Raw genomic sequence first — 18,381 nt, forward strand, 5'->3', positions numbered from 1 at the left:
CTCTCTCCTGTGTTAGTTTGAAGCCGAAACGACAAACGCGCTCAGAGGAGATAGATTTTGAAAGAAGGTGACCGGTTTTTACAAAAATGTTGTTTTGAAGGGGGAATAGCAAACTTCCTGTTGATTTTTGCTGGGGGTTGTCAATTTATGAAATGTAGGTCTAAGTGAGACCTACATTGAGGTTTTTGTTTCATGTGTCTTCGACCTTCCCAGTGGGAGTTACAGGCAGTTTTGTCATTTTTTTCTTTCGAGGAGCAGTTTTTTCTCCGTTTTATAAAAAAATTGCTCTAGAGCGCAATTTTTAAATTTGGGGTTAGGTTTTTTTATTAGATCACAATTTTTGCCAGTCCTGATGTGTGCGTTCAGTTTGGTGAGTTTTGAAGCGTGTTAAGGGGGTCAAATTACAGCTCAAAAAGGCAAAAGTGACTGTTTTTAGTACTTTTTTGTCTTGAAGGGGGAATTGCCAACTTCCTGTTGATTTTTGCCCGAGGATATACAATTATGAAAACTAGGTCTAAGTCAAACCTAAATAGAGGTTTTTGTTTCATGTCTCCTTCCTAGTGGGAGTTACAGGCAGTCTAGTTTTTTTTTTTCCTAGGGGGCGCTAGAGCGCAATTTTGAGTTTTGGGGTTCGTTTTTTTTATTAAAAGACAATTTTCGCAGGTCCTGATGTGTGGGTCAAATATGGTGAGTTTTGAAGCATGTTAAGAGGGTCAAATTAGTGCTCAAAGAGGCGGCGGAAGAATAATAATAAAGAAAGAATAAAACCTTACAAATTCAATAGGTCCTTATGTCCCATTGCATAAGGACTCCCTTTGGGAGTCCTTATGCAATGGGCCATGCGGGCCCTAATAAGTATATTCTCACTAATAACAAGTGCACTTTTATTGGTAGAAAAAACAAATGTGAGACCTTTTTGCTCAATGTGTTGAAAAATATTCTTAAATGAAGTAAATGCTAGTGCCATTATCTTGACATAATGATATGCGCTCGGCATTACATTTCTTGAAACCAGCAAACTTATACTAAAAACTAATTTATTGTTCTTAATGGAAAGGCAACAAGGCAAGCGCTTGTTACTCTCGGGGTCTCCTAGCCGCTCAGGCAAATCATATTGTCTAAAAATGCATTTTTCCATGGATAACATGACATCATCGCGCCAAGTGCGTGCTCTTTCAGTCAATTAGTGCGCATATATACAGGCCAAAATTGTTTTAATTGTAATTTTGAAGAATTTATCTGAATGTGCATGAACTATTTCTGTTCAAAATAGTTAGAAATGTCACATGTTAAATGTTTAAATATAAACTGTCAGTTTACTGTACTGTGCCAACTGTACTACTATATGAGTACGTATGTTCTATTGTTTCATTGAAAATAAAACAGCAAAGTCCATTTGGCTGTCATCTGTTTTAATTATGAGACACAATTGTGTCAAAGTCATGATTTTTTTGTTCATGCTTGAAATAAGAAATTATTACAGCTTTGCAACACTTGATATTCTAGTTTCAAGCATGTTTTACTCAATATAGGTCATCAAATCTCAGCAACAAGCTGTAATATCTTACTGACATCATTTAGGACTTAAAACAAGTAAAACACTCTAACATAAAATATGCTTAGTGAGAAGAATGATCTTATCAGACAGAAAATAAGCAAATATCACCCTTATTTGACATATTTCATCTTACTTAGATTTCAGTTTCTGCAGTGTATCGAAATACATTTTGGTACTGGTACCAAAATGTCAGTGTTATTTTAATATTTCTAAATGATAAAGAAGGGCGCTTCAGCATGCAGCTCTCCTCCCGTACTGGTCTGGCACTTGACAAGTGACACATGTTAACTCAGGGCCATTTAGATAGCAAAAGAGGGAATTATTCCATCTGGAAATGGGTTGGCTTTTTCCATTAGGACCACTCTCTCATACGGCCATTTATATATTCAAAAAAACACACAAAAAATGACGCAAAGAGAGAAGAAAGGGGGGGGGAAGGGTTTTGTAGACGCTAAAACCTTGTTACACTCGTCCCAAATCAGATTAGTTGGCAGCGATGGGGAGTGCATACCTCATCAAATATTCATTTCATAACTGGTGTGGTGTGGCTATTTCCCATGTTGTTGTTTTCCATTACTGCAACATGCGCTGCCTTTGAGCAAAAAGCCTGGACGTGACATGTGGAGGTGCGATCGCACACGTAGGAATGTTCAGATCCCCTCCACTTGGTACATTGAAAAATGTAAAATCTAAATATAAAAACTATATATATTTTGCACGTTAACATAAAAACTATAAAATGTTAACATAAATATAATAGACCAAAAAAAATGGTCTATTATATAAATGAAACAAGTTTAGGGAGATTTTGACAAGGTGGGGGCTGGTTAATAATATTAACTCAATAACCTAAAAACTATAATCTTTGGGACACGTTTGGGGTGATTTTGATATGGTTTTTGTGCTGGTTATAAATACTAACACGTTAATTACGCATTACCATACTTGCCAACCCTCCCGGAAAATTTCCGGGAGACTCCCGAAATTCAGCGCCTCTCCCGAAAACCTCCCGGGACAAATTTTCTCCCGAAAATCTCCCGAAATTCAGGCGGAGCTGGAAGCCACGCCCCCTCCAGCTCCATGCGGACCTCAGTTTTTTTTGGTGGTACTCGAAACCTTTCTGGGTACCTGCGAAAGGGTGTTCAGCATGGTTAGAAAAATAGTGGCAGAGAATAGAACAAGGATGGACAATTCAACCCTTAACTCAACAATGAGTAGATGAGTGTTATGTGTGTGTATATGTGTAAATAAATGAACACTGAAATTCAAGTATTTATTTTATTTATATATTTATATATATATATATATATATATATATATATATATATATATATATATATATATATATATATATATATACAATAAAATAATTATATATATATATATATATATATATATATAGCTAGAATTCACTGAAAGTCAAGTATTTCTTATATATATATATATATATATATATATATATATATGAAATACTTGACTTGGTGAATTCTAGCTGTAAATATACTCCTCCCCTCTTAGCCACGCCCCCGCCCCACCCCGACCACGCCCCCACCCCCACCTCCCGAAAAATCGGAGGTCTCAAGGTTGGCAAGTAAGCGCATTACTAACATAAAAACTATAAAGCGTTAACATAAAAACTAATAGTTGGACAAAATAATTTGAAGCCCAAACGAATGAGACACGTTTAGGGAGATTTTGACCAGTTTGGGGAGATTTTTACAAGGTGGGGGCTGGTTATAAATAACACGTTTATTACGCATTATTTAGATAACTATAAAACGTTAACATAAAAACTAATGGTTTGACAAAAAAAATTTAAAGCACAAACAAATAAGACAAGTTTAGGGAGATTTTGACAAGGTTGGGGCTAGTTAATAATAAAACGTTAACATGAAAAACTAATGGACAAAATTTGAAGCACAAACGAATGAGACAAGTTTAGGGAGATTTTGAAAAGGTGGGGGCTGGTTAATTACACATTATTAACAGAACTATAAAGCGTTAACATAAAAACTATTGGACACAAAAATTTTTAAGCACAAACGAATGACAAGTTTAGGGAGATTTTGACAAGTTTAGGGAGATTTTGACAAGTTTAGGGAGATTTTGACAAGGTAGGGGCTGGTTATAAATAACACGTTAATTACGCATTATTAACAGAACTATAAAGCGTTAACATAAAAACTAATGGACAAAAAAATTTGAAGCACCAACGAATGACAAGTTTAGGAAGATTTTGACAAGTTTAGGGAGATTTTGACAAGGTGGGGGCTGGTTATAAATAACACGTTAATTACGCATTATTAACAGAACTATAAAGCGTTAACATAAAAACTAATGGACAAAAAAATTTGAAGCACAAACGAATGAGACAAGTTTAGGGAGATTTTGACAAAACGAATGACAAGTTTAGGAAGATTTTGACAAGTTTAGGGAGATTTTGACAAGGTGGGGGCTGGTTATAAATAACACGTTAATTACGCATTATTAACAGAACTATAAAGCGTTAACATAAAAACTAATGGACAAAAAAATTTGAAGCACAAACGAATGAGACAAGTTTAGGGAGATTTTGACAAGTTTAGGGAGATTTTGACAAGGTGGGGGTTGGTTATAAATTACACGTTAATTACGCATTATTAACATAAAAACTATAAAATTTTAGCATAAAATGTACTAGAATGTACAAATAAAATTTTAATCATGAATGAATGAGACAAGTTTAGGGAGATTTTAACAAGTTAATAACGCATAACTGATATAAAAACTGTAAAACTTTAGCATAAAATGTACTAGTTGTACAAATTTAATTTTCAGCACAAGTGTTCGATACAAGACTGGGGAGATTTTAATAAGGTGGATGCCATCGCGAGTTAGAATGTATTTTAGAATAACCGTAAGGACACAAATTAAAGTGTTGTAACACAAAGGAATGGCTGTTTTATTGTAATATTTTTACTGATAAGTGTGCGCCACCATGTACAGGAGAGTGGCGTCTTCTTATTTGCCACAAAAGGACGAGGGAGGTTCTGTCTTCACCGTCTAGTCAGCACATGTGATTTGTCACGCTGGACGTGATTCAAGCGCACACCCTTGCACTGTGACCTGGCGGCAGGCCAGGAGTGAACCATGATGCCAGAGTTGGCTCGACCTTGTCACGGGCGCCACTCGTTCTTTTTCCCTCTCCTGGCTACTGCCGCTACTCCCCTCCCCCACACATTTGTGCATCTGCGTTGCTTGATCATTCTATCTGTGATGCATCTTCCCCAGTGTGTGCCATGGCTGTGAGGAACTGTCTGGAGTGTCAGCAAGCACACTTGAAGCACACCAAAGAATGCAACGCCGCCCTTCCGGCCAAATCTGTGTCGGCACAGGCAAGTCATACCCTTAACAAGTCTTTATCTTTTTGACACTTTCCTCACTTCCCTTTTAATCCTGCACTTTGTTTGGAATTTTCTCTACCATTCACAAACCTTATGAGACAAGAACACACACGTTTTTCTTTTTTTAATGCATTCTAACTCGTAAATAAATGCTAGAAAAAGTCAGCTAACAGTGGAGCCAATGAGAGTTGCTCTTCTGCGCCTATAAAGCACTCTAAAAAAACATCCATCATCGTTTTGTATACACACTGTAAGTATATATGTCATGTAGTAACATTCATAATAACATGTAATATATACATGATGTAAGTATATATGTCATGTAGTAACATTCATAATAACATGTAATATTTACATGATGTATGTAGTATCATTCATAATAACATGTAATATATACATGATGTAAGTATATATGTCATGAAGTAACATTCATAATAACATGTAATATATACATGATGTAAGTATATATGTCATGTAGTAACATTCATAATAACATGTAATATTTACATGATGTAAGTATATATGTCATGTAGTAACATTCATAATAACATGTAATATATACATGATGTAAGTATATATGTCATGTAGTAACATTCATAATAACATGTAATATATACATGATGTAAGTATATATGTCATGAAGTAACATTCATAATAACATGTAATATATACATGATGTAAGTATATATGTCATGTAGTAACATTCATAATAACATGTAATATTTACATGATGTAAGTATATATGTCATGTAGTAACATTCATAATAACATGTAATATATACATGATGTAAGTATATATGTCATGTAGTAACATTCATAATAACATGTAATATATACATGATGTAAGTATATATGTCATGTAGTAACATTCATAATAACATGTAATATATACATGATGTAAGTATATATGTCATGTAGTAACATTCATAATAACATGTAATATTTACATGATGTATGTAGTATCATTCATAATAACATGTAATATATACATGATGTAAGTATATATGTCATGAAGTAACATTCATAATAACATGTAATATATACATGATGTAAGTATATATGTCATGTAGTAACATTCATAATAACATGTAATATTTACATGATGTAAGTATATATGTCATGTAGTAACATTCATAATAACATGTAATATATACATGATGTAAGTATATATGTCATGTAGTAACATTCATAATAACATGTAATATATACATGATGTAAGTATATATGTCATGAAGTAACATTCATAATAACATGTAATATATACATGATGTAAGTATATATGTCATGTAGTAACATTCATAATAACATGTAATATTTACATGATGTAAGTATATATGTCATGTAGTAACATTCATAATAACATGTAATATATACATGATGTAAGTATATATGTCATGTAGTAACATTCATAATAACATGTAATATATACATAATGTAAGTATATATGTCATGTAGTAACATTCATAATAACATGTAATATATACATGTTAGTATATATGTAATGTAGTAACATTCATAATAACATGTAATATATACATGTTAGTATATATGTCATGTAGTAACATTCATAATAACATGTAATATATACATGATGTAAGTATATATGTCATGTAGTAACATTCATAATAACATGTAATATATACATGATGTAAGTATGTAGTAACATTCATAACATGTAATGTATACATGATGTAAGTATATATGTCATGTAGTAACATTCATAATAACATGTAATATATACATGATGTAAGTATGTAGTAACATTCATAATAACATGTAATATATACATGATGTAAGTATATATGTCATGTAGTAACATTCATAATAACATGTAATATATGCATGGTGTAAGTATATATGTCATGTAGTAACATTCATAATAACATGTAATATATACATGATGTAAGTATATATGTCATGTAGTAACATTCATAATAACATGTAATATTTACATGATGTAAGTATGTAGTAACATTCATAATAACATGTAATATATACATGATGTAAGTATATATGTCATGTAGTAACATTCATAATAACATGTAATATATACATGATGTAAGTATATATGTCATGTAGTAACATTCATAATAACATGTAATATATACATGATGTAAGTATATATGTAGTATCTAGTAACATTCATAATAACATGTAATATATACATGATGTAAGTATATATGTCATGTAGTAACATTCATAATAACATGTAATATATACATGATGTAAGTATATATGTCATGTAGTAACATTCATAATAACATGTAATATATACATGATGTAAGTATATATGTCATGTAGTAACATTCATAATAACATGTAATATTTACATGATGTAAGTATGTAGTAACATTCATAATAACATGTAATAAATACATGATGTAAGTATATATGTCATGTAGTAACATTCATAATAACATGTAATATATACATGATGTAAGTATATATGTCATGTAGTAACATTCATAATAACATGTAATATATACATGATGTAAGTATATATGTCATGTAGTAACATTCATAATAACATGTAATATATACATGATGTAAGTATATATGTCATGTAGTAACATTCATAATAACGTGTAATATATACATGATGTAAGTATATATGTCATGTAGTAACATTCATAATAACATGTAATATATACATGATGTAAGTATATATGTCATGTAGTAACATTTATAATATGTAATATATACATGATGTAAGTATATATGTAGTATCTAGTAACATTCATAATAACATGTAATATATACATGATGTAAGTATATATGTCATGTTTGTAATGTAGGTTTTGACAGTCCACGTCTTAGGTGTGGAAGGTTTGGATTTGCACGTTTTTTAAATTCATTTTTTAAGAATCACGTACTATGTATCGTCCATGCAGTCCAAAAGAGCCGGCTCTTCATTCTCAGCAAACACGGACGATATTTCCCAGTCTTGGTTTCCATTGTGTGGTCTGACTAGACAAAGTCCTGCCCTTTCCTCCCACTGACCACAAGCGTGATTACATTATCTGAGTGCTGATTGAATTACCCCCCACTGCTTGCTGCTACCTTTGTCATTGTATTTTCCCTCTTCTGTGGATTTGATCCTGGGTCTTCCAGTAAAGTCCTGCTGCTCTTCCCTGAACCGGGTGTTAAAGCTCATCAATAATGCAGCGGCTCTATCGAAAAGACATTATGTTAAGCACACCCTAACCCTGGAGGAGAGCTGTGAAGACCCTAACTGTACCATACAAACCACACATACACTGCAAAAAGTCAGTGTACAAAAACAAGAACAAAAAAATACAAAAGTTAGGGGCATTTTATTTGAACTAAGCAAAATTATCTGCCAATAGAACAAGAACATTTTGCTTGTCAAGACTTACAAAAACAAATAAAATTAAAGCTGCAAGCAGCATTGGTCGGGCCCGCATATTTGGCATGTGCTAGTCCTAAGTGTCCCAATACTTTTGTCCAGTTTTATTCCTAATTTGTCCCAATACTTTTGTCCAGTTTCATTCCTAATTTGTCCCAATACTTTTATCCAGTGTAAGTGTCCCAATACTTTTGGCCATTGGTAGTCCAAAATGTCCCAATACTTTTTTCCAGCCGTAGTCCTAAGTGTCCCAATACTTTTGTCCCGTGGTAGTCCGAAGTTTCCCAATACTTTTGTCAAGTTTTAATCCTAAGTGTCCCAATATTTTTGTCAAGTTTTAATACTAAAAGTCCCCATTTTTTTGTCTAGTTGCAGTCCTAAGTGTCCCAATACTTTTGTCCAGTTGTAGTCCTAAGTGTCCCAATACTTTTGTCCAGTTGTAGTCCTAAGTGTCCCAATACTTTTGGCCAGTGTAAGCGTCCCAATATTTTTGTCCAGTGGTAGTCCGAAGAGTTCCAATCATTTTGTCAAGTTTTAGTCCCAAGTGGCCCAATACTTTTGTCAAGTTTTAGTCATAAGTGTCCAAAACTTTTGTCCAGTTTTAGTCCTAAGTGTCCCAATACTTTTGTCAAGTTGTAGTCCTAAGTGTCCCAATACTTTTGTCCAGTGTAAGTGTCCCAATACTTTTGTCCAGTGTAAGTGTCCCAATACTTTTGTCAAGTGGAAGTCCTAAGTATCCCAATACTTGTGTCTACGTTTAGTCCGAAGTGTCCCAACACTTTTGTTCAGTGGTAGTCATAAGTGTCCCAATACTTTTGTCAAGTTGTAGTCCAAAATGTCCCAATACTTTTTTCCAGTCGTAGTCCTAAGTGTCCCAATACTTTTGTCCCGTGGTAGTCCGAAGTTTCCCAATACTTTTGTCAAGTTTTAGTCCTAAGTGTCCCAATATTTTTGTCAAGTTTTAATACTAAAAGTCCCAATTTTTTTGTCTAGTTGCAGTCCTAAGTATCCCAAAACTTTTGTTCAGTTGTAGTCCTAAGTGTTCCAATACTTTTGGCCAGTGTAAGCGTCCCAATACTTTTGTCCAGTGGTAGTCCGAAGAGTTCCAATACTTTTGTCAAGTTTTAGTCCCAAGTGGCCCAATACGTTTGTCAAGTTTTAGTCCTAAGTGTCCCAATACTTGTGTCCAGTTTTAGTCATAAGTGTCCAAAACTTTTGTCCAGTTTTAGTCCTAAGTGTCCCAATACTTTTGTCAAGTTGTAGTCCTAAGTGTCCCAATACTTGTGTCCAGTTTTAGTCCTAAGTGTCCCAATACTTTTGTCAAGTTGTAGTCCTAAGTGTCCCAATACTTTTGTCCAGTGTAAGTGTCCCAATACTTTTGTCCAGTGTAAGTGTCCCAATACTTTTGTCAAGTGGAAGTCCTAAGTATCCCAATACTTGTGTCTACTTTTAGTCCGAAGTGTCCCAACACTTTTGTTCAGTGGTAGTCATAAGTGTCCCAATACTTTTGTCAAGTTGTAGTCCTAAGTGTCCCAATACTTTTATCCAGTGTAAGTGTCCCAATACTTTTAGCCAATGGTAGTCCAAAATGTCCCAATACTTTTTTCCAGTCGTAGTCCTAAGTGTCCCAATACTTTTGTCCCGTGGTAGTCCGAAGTTTCCCAATACTTTTGTCAAGTTTTAGTCCTAAGTGTTCCAATATTTTTGTCAAGTTTTAATACTAAAAGTCCCAATTTTTTTGTCTAGTTGCAGTCCTAAGTATCCCAAAACTTTTGTTCAGTTGTAGTCCTAAGTGTCCCAATACTTTTGTCCAGTTGTAGTCCTAAGTGTCCCAATACTTTTGGCCAGTGTAAGCATCCCAATACTTTTGTCCAGTGGTAGTCCGAAGAGTTCCAATACTTTTGTCAAGTTTTAGTCCCAAGTGGCCCAATACTTTTGTCAAGTTTTAGTCCTAAGTGTCCCAATACTTGTGTCCAGTTTTAGTCATAAGTGTCCAAAACTTTTGTCCAGTTTTAGTCCCAAGTGTCCCAATACTTTTGTCAAGTTGTAGTCCTAAGTGTCCCAATACTTTTGTCCAGTGTAAGTGTCCCAATACTTTTGTCAAGTGGAAGTCCTAAGTATCCCAATACTTGTGTCTACGTTTAGTCCGAAGTGTCCCAATACTTTTGTCAAGTTGTAGTCCTAAGTGTCCCAATACTTTTATCCAGTGTAAGTGTCCCAATACTTTTAGCCAGTGGTAGTCCAAAATGTCCCAATACTTTTTTCCAGTCGTAGTCCTAAGTGTCCCAATACTTTTGTCCAGTTGTAGTCCTAAGTGTCCCAATACTTTTGGCCAGTGTAAGCGTCCCAATACTTTTGTCCAGTGGTAGTCCGAAGAGTTCCAATACTTTTGTCAAGTTTTAGTCCCAAGTGGCCCAAAACATTTGTCCAGTTTTAGTCCTAAGTGTCCCAATACTTTTGTCAAGTTGTAGTCCTAAGTGTCCCAATACTTTTGTCCAGTGTAAGTGTCCCAATACTTTTGTCAAGTGGAAGTCCTAAGTATCCCAATACTTTTGTCCAGTGTAAGTGTCCCAATACTTTTGTCCAGTTGTCGTCATAAGTGTCCCAATACTTTTGTCCAGTGGTAGTCACAAGTGTCCCAATACTTTTGTCAAGTTGTAGTCCCAAGTGTCCCAATACTTTTGGCCAGTTTTCGGCCTAAGTGTCCCAATACTTTTGTCCAGTTTTCGGCCTAAGTGTCCCAATACTTTTGTCCGGTGGTAGTCATAAGTGTCCCAAGACTTTTGTCTAGTGTACCTACCTTGTCTGCATTGTGTGGGCACGCTGGTGCTTCCTGCTTTTAAGCAGCCATCTTAAAAAAACAGCAGCGCAGCAGCATCAGCGCAGCGGGTCTTTGAAGGGTCATAAAATCAAAACCGGAGCAGGTATTAAAACGCTGTTCTGTTATTTTACTCCTCTCTGAGCTGCCACCTTAACGTGGTAGAGGAGTTTGCGTGTCCCAATGATCCTAGGAGCTATGTTGTCCGGGGGCTTCCATGCCCCCTGGTAGGGTCTCCCAAGACAAACAGGTCCTAGGTGAGGGATCAGACAAAGAGCAGCTCGAAGACTTCTATGGAAATGCAAGAACCGAGACTCAGATTTCCCTCGCCCGGACGCGGGTCACCGGGGCCCCCCTCCGGAGCCAGGCCCGGAGTTGGGGCACGATGGCGAGCGCCTGGTGGCCGGGCCTGTCCCCATGGGGCCCGGGCCGGGCACAGCCCGAAGAGGCAACGTGGGTCACTCCTCCAATGGGCTCACCACTCATGGGAGGGGCCATAGAGGTCGGGTGCATTGTGAGCTGGGCGGTAGCCGAAGGCAGGGCACTTGGCGGTCCGATCCTCGGCTACATAAGCTAGCTCTTGGGACGTGGAACGTCACCTCGCTGGGGGGGAAGGAGCCTGAGCTAGTGCGCGAGGTAGAGAAGTTCCGGCTAGATATAGTCGGACTCACCTCGACGCACAGCAAGGGCTCTGGAACCAGTTCTCTCGAGAGGGGTTGGACTCTCTTCCACTCTGGCGTTGCACGCAGTGAGAGGCGACGAGCTGGGGTGGAAATTCTTGTTGCCCCCCGGCTCAAAGCCTGCACGTTGGAGTTCAACCCAGTGGACGAGAGGGTAGCTTCCCTCCGCCTTCGGGTGGAGGGACGGGTCCTGACTGTTGTTTGTGCTTACGCACCAAACAGCAGTTCAGAGTACCCACCCTTTTTGGATGCACTCGAGGGAGTACTGGAGAGTGCTCCCCCAGGTGATTCCCTTGTCCTACTGGGTGACTTCAACGCTCATGTTGGCAACGAGAGTGAAACCTGGAGAGGCGTGATTGGTAAGAATGGCCGCCCGGATCTGAACCCGAGTGGTGTTTTGTTACTGGACTTTTGTGCTCGTCACAGATTGTCCATACCAAACACCATGTTCAAGCATAAGGGTGTCCATATGTGCACTTGGCACCAGGACACCGTAGGCCGCAGTTCCATGATCGACTTTGTAGTTTGGTCATCGGATTTGCGGCCTCATGTTTTGGACACTCGGGTGAAGAGAGGGGCGGAGCTTTCTACGGATCACCACCTGGTGGTGAGTTGGCTGCGATGGTGGGGGAGGATGCCGGACAGAACTGGCAGGCCCAAACGCATTGTGAGGGTCTGCTGGGAACGTCTGGCAGAGTCTCCTGTCAGAGAGAGTTTCAATTCCCACCTCCGGAAGAACTTTGAACATGTCACGAGGGAGGTGCTGGACATTGAGTCCGAACGGACCATGTTCCGCGCCTCTATTGTCGAGGCGGCTGATTAGAGCTGTGGCCGCAAGGTAGTTGGTGCCTGTCGTGGCGGTAATCCTAGAACCCGTTGGTGGACACCGGCGGTGAGGGATGCCGTCAAGCTGAAGAAGGAGTCCTATCGGGTTCTTTTGGCTCATAGGACTCCGGAGGCACCGGACAGGTACCGACAGGCCAAACGGTGTGCGGCTTCAGCGGTCGCAAAGGCAAAAACTCGGACATGGGAGGAGTTCGGGGAAGCCATGGAAAACGACTTCCGGACGGCTTCGAAGCGATTCTGGACCACCTCGGGTTATGACCGAAAGGACAAGATCACGGGTACAAGCGGCCGAAATGAGTTTCCTCCGCCGAGTGGCGGGGCTCTCCCTTAGAGATAGGGTGAGAAGCTCTGCCATCCGGGGGGAGCTCAAAGTAAAGCCACTGCTCCTCCACATGGAGAGGAGCCAGATGAGGTGGTTCGGGCATCTGGTCAGGATGCCACCCGAACGCCTCCCTAGGAAGGTGTTTCGGGCACGTCCGACCGGCAGGAGGCCACGGTGTAGACCCAGGACACGTTGGGAAGACTATGTCTCCCGGCTGGCCTGGGAACGCCTCGGGATCCCCCGGGAAGAGCTGGATGAAGTGGCTGGGGAGAGGAAAGTCTGGGCTTCCCTGCTTAGGCTGCTGCCCCCGCGACCCGACCTCGGATAAGCGGAAGAAGATGGATGGACTTTAAAAAAGTAGTTTTATACTTGTGAGTGTTGATGACACAGCTTTGCAACACTTGATATTCTAGTTTCAAGCATGTTTTACTCAATATACAGGTAAAAGCCAGTAAATTAGAATATTTTGAAAAACTTGATTTATTTCAGTAATTGCATTCAAAAGGTGTAACTTGTACATTATATTTATTCATTGCACACAGACTGATGCATTCAAATGTTTATTTCATTTAATTTTGATGATTTGAAGTGGCAACAAATGAAAATCCAAAATTCCGTGTGTCACAAAATTAGAATATTACTTAAGGCTAATACAAAAAAGGGATTTTTAGAAATGTTGGCCAACTGAAAAGTATGAAAATGAAAAATATGAGCATGTACAATACTCAATACTTGGTTGGAGCTCCTTTTGCCTCAATTACTGCGTTAATGCGGCGTGGCATGGAGTCGATGAGTTTCTGGCACTGCTCAGGTGTTATGAGAGCCCAGGTTGCTCTGATAGTGGCCTTCAACTCTTCTGCGTTTTTGGGTCTGGCATTCTGCATCTTCCTTTTCACAATACCCCACAGATTTTCTATGGGGCTAAGGTCAGGGGAGTTGGCGGGCCAATTTAGAACAGAAATACCATGGTCCGTAAACCAGTCACGGGTAGATTTTGCGCTGTGTGCAGGCGCCAAGTCCTGTTGGAACTTGAAATCTCCATCTCCATAGAGCAGGTCAGCAGCAGGAAGCATGAAGTGCTCTAAAACTTGCTGGTAGACGGCTGCGTTGACCCTGGATCTCAGGAAACAGAGTGGACCGACACCAGCAGATGACATGGCACCCCAAACCATCACCCAACCATGCAAATTTTGCATTTCCTTTGGAAATCGAGGTCCCAGAGTCTGGAGGAAGACAGGAGAGGCACAGGATCCACGTTGCCTGAAGTCTAGTGTAAAGTTTCCACCATCAGTGATGGTTTGGGGTGCCATGTCATCTGCTGGTGTCGGTCCACTCTGTTTCCTGAGATCCAGGGTCAACGCAGCCGTCTACCAGCAAGTTTTAGAGCACTTCATGCTTCCTGCTGCTGACCTGCTCTATGGAGATGGAGATTTCAAGTTCCAACAGGACTTGGCGCCTGCACACAGCGCAAAATCTACCCGTGCCTGGTTTCCGGACCATGGTATTTCTGTTCTAAATTGGCCCGCCAACTCCCCTGACCTTAGCCCCATAGAAAATCTGTGGGGTATTGTGAAAAGGAAGATGCAGAATGCCAGACCCAAAAACGCAGAAGAGTTGAAGGCCACTATCAGAGCAACCTGGGCTCTCATAACACCTGAGCAGTGCCAGAAACTCATCGACTCCATGCCACGCCGCATTAACGCAGTAATTGAGGCAAAAGGAGCTCCAACCAAGTATTGAGTATTGTACATGCTCATATTTTTCATTTTCATACTTTTCAGTTGGCCAACATTTCTAAAAATCCCTTTTTTGTATTAGCCTTAAGTAATATTCTAATTTTGTGACACACGGAATTTTGGATTTTCATTTGTTGCCACTTCAAATCATCAAAATTAAATGAAATAAACATTTGAATGCATCAGTCTGTGTGCAATGAATAAATATAATGTACAAGTTACACCTTTTGAATGCAATTACTGAAATAAATCAAGTTTTTCAAAATATTCTAATTTACTGGCTTTTACCTGTAGGTCATCAAATCTCAGCAACAAGCTGTAATATCTTACTGACATCATTTAGGAGCAAAACAAGTAAAACACTCTAACATAAAATCTGCTTAGTGGGAAGAATTATCTTATCAGACAGAAAATAAGCAAATATCACCCTTTTTTGAGAAATTTCATCTTACTTAGATTTCACTTTTTGCAGTGTAGATGTGCGATTGGGGTTTGGAGCAAATCTAAAATGTCTCACCGTGCTTTCACTTCCTGTGCACACAGAGTCCAGTGGATGCGGTCACAGGCGGACTGTCTCCCGTGCGAGACTTTGAGCGACTGCTCCAGGACATGGACATCAACCGCCTCAGGGCTGTCGTCTTCAGAGATATTGTGAGTCGTGGGCGGTTGTTTCACCTGTAACTTCCTTTTTTTAAGCCACCACGGATTCATAACATGGGGAACAACAAGTCATCCACCACTAATATTTTTTTTTGTTAGCACAGAACATGAGTTGCAGATTTGTTGGGGTTGGACAACTGATCAAATTTAGATTTTGGCTTCTTACAATCATGTAAATATTATGATTGGGGAAAAAAAGAATAGGGCTGTCTTGAATTTTAACAGTGAAATGGATGCTACTTATTTTAATGCTAGTACGCCTAATCAATAATCACTAAAGTCAACAATAAAAGTAAGGCATTTTTGCATTGACTCACATGTGGACGGTAGGGGTGTAACGGTACGTGTATTTGTATTGAACCGTTTCGGTACGGTGGTTTCGGTTTGGTTCGGATGTGTACTGAACGAGTTTCCACACGAACATATTAAGTAGCTTCCTTCTGCCTCTGTCAGTCCTCTACACAGCACCCAGCATTGTCCCGCCCACACAACCATCTGATTGGTTACACACAGAGCGGTAACAGCCAATCAGCAGTGCGTATTCAGAGCGCATGTAGTCAGTGCTTAGCGTTTAGCAGGTAATCATCAGGCAGCGGACTCTCCCCAAATAAACGTGGGTTGTCTACGTTGACATACTTTTATTGACCGAACTGACCCTTGCAGGACTTGTTTTTTTTAGTGCATGTTGTTTTGTTCCAGGAGGACAATAAGCAGGCTCAGTTTCTGGCTCTGGCCGTGGTCTATTTCATCTCCGTCCTCATGGTGTCCAAGTACCGTGACATCCTGGAGCCCCACAATGACAAGAAACACGCTCAGAGATCACAGTCTGGGAGGAGCACAGGTACAGCATATGCTCAAATTAAGGGCTGCATTATTTAAAGCATGCAGGGGCCATTTTGATATTTTTCATTATCTAAGATTCTTTTTAAACTTTAGGGCTCCCTAAAAATGTGAAAAATATGTTATTATTATTATTGTTATTTTATTATTTAACGCTTAAAAATGTTCAACTCTTAAAAAAAAATGTAATGCCCTTTTTTGCCAAAAAACAACAATTAGGGATGTCCGATAATGGCTTTTTTGCCGATATCCGATATTCCGATATTGTCCAACCCTTAATTACCGATACCGATATAAACCGATACCGATATATACAGTCGTGGAATTAACACATTATTATGCCTAATTTGGACAACCAGCATACCTGCCAACTTTTGAAATCAGAAAAACCTAGTAGCCAGGGTCCAGGGGCCGCAGGCCCCGGTAGGTCCAGGACAAAGTCCTGGTGGGGGGTTCAGGCCCGACGCAAAATGATTGATTGCATTCAGACAGGTTAAAATGTTGCTAAAACCATCACTTTTCTATCAGTCACAGTGACTTTTCAAAACAAAAATATTACAGCAAAAATCATATGGGTTGATTGACATGTTTATTCTGTAAGCTAACTTCAATAGTTTGAAATTATTTTGACAGTTAATGCCAGTTATCCTGTCAACCTTTCACAAGACTTCAATTTGTTAATTGAAAGTATAAACAGTATAAACACTTTTTACAGTAAACAAATGGTAAAACAGTACTAAACAATTTCATTAAAAAAAAATTGGTGTCATTATTAACTTTCTGTCCAAGCTTGTATAATCTACTGCCTTGTTCAATTGTAAAAAATATTCTGTGCCTAAAATTCACATTTCTATCACAATTATCATACTGTAAACATGGTAAGCTAACTTCATTAAAATTAATAGTCCTGTCAATAGCATGGAATTACAATTCAAATGTAGTTTTTTTGTAAGCCTTTCAAAAGAATTCAAAATATGAACAATTAATGAAAATGAATTTAAGCCATCAGACACTTGAAAAGTGGCACATCACATCTCTAATGTAATCATTTGAACTTTTCAACAGAAATAGCACTGCAAAAATATTAAGGACATACTTCTGTATTTTGGTAGTTATGCTGTCAACATTTAACAAGATTTCTTCAACTTGGACTTGAAAGCATAAATAGTATAAACACTTTTAACAGTATAACAGTACTAAACAATTCCAATAGATAACATTGGTGTCATTACCTTTTTGTTTGCTCAATTATTGCCTCCGTAAATAAAACTTCGGCATTCGTCACATCCAAAGAATCTGTTTGGGCGACGAAAAACGTTGAAAGTTTTCCACTTGTATCGCTAGCAACGGCATTAGACTTGTGTTTTTTTGTCCCAACGTGGTCTTTTACATCGCTAATTCCTCCGTGTCCGATCGAAAAATCTTGTCTGCACAAGGTGCAATTCGCGTAGTTTTCACCCTTTTTGGAACGGATAATTATTCCCGGATAGGCTTTTGAATATTCTTCACGGAATGACTGCAGTTTTCTTTTCGGTTTAAGACTCGTTTGCGATTTTACTCCGGCTGATTCCATGATCGTTCGCTCGTTTGGAAACAATGGCAACTGGTGCCTCGTGCTTGGCAGCGGTGCTATAAATAGCCTCGCGCATGGCATTCGGAATGGCTCGATAGGAAGTTACGGGAAGCAGTGTCGATTGTCATTGTTGTTACGCGATTTCGTGAATAAAACTTAAAAAAAAAAAAAAAAAAAAAATTTTAATTAATGAAAAAACGTATTTTTTATCACTGCAACCGTAACCTGGAATAGGTTGATGAAAACCGTACTAATTACGGGAAAACCGGAGTAGTTGGCAGGTATGAACCAGGTATGGTGAAGATAAGGTCATTTAAAAAAAAATTAAATTAATAAATAAATTTAAAAAAAAATTCTTGAATAAAAAAGAAAGTAAAACAATATAAAAACAGTTACATAGAAACTAGTAATGAATGAAAATTAGTAAAATGAAGTGTTAAAGGTTAGTACTATTAGTGGAGCAGCAGCACGCACAATCATGTGTGCTTACGGACTGTATCCCTTGCAGACTGTATTGATATATATTGATATATAATGTAGGAACCACAATATTAATAACAGAAATAAACAACCCCTTTGTGTGAATGAGTGTAAATGA

At 38.3% G+C, this 18,381-nt stretch overlaps 1 protein-coding gene across 8 annotated transcripts in view; it reads left to right on the forward strand.

Annotated features, from left to right (window-relative positions):
• Positions 1–18,381, forward strand: part of lrba (LPS-responsive vesicle trafficking, beach and anchor containing) — a 778,336-nt gene that overhangs the window by 187,031 nt on the left and 572,924 nt on the right. For 7 of the 8 annotated variants that reach the window (XM_061923000.1, XM_061922999.1, XM_061922998.1 and 4 more), the window contains 3 exons: positions 4,829–4,932; positions 15,254–15,361; positions 16,070–16,211. In XM_061923000.1, the coding sequence (XP_061778984.1) occupies positions 4,829–4,932; positions 15,254–15,361; positions 16,070–16,211 (354 nt within the window). The remainder of the gene's footprint in view (positions 1–4,828; positions 4,933–15,253; positions 15,362–16,069; positions 16,212–18,381) is intronic. The other variant, XM_061923002.2, reaches the window with a different exon arrangement.

This window comes from Nerophis lumbriciformis, linkage group LG27 (genome assembly GCF_033978685.3).
Source record: "Nerophis lumbriciformis linkage group LG27, RoL_Nlum_v2.1, whole genome shotgun sequence".
In the NCBI taxonomy this organism is placed as follows: domain Eukaryota; kingdom Metazoa; phylum Chordata; class Actinopteri; order Syngnathiformes; family Syngnathidae; genus Nerophis; species Nerophis lumbriciformis.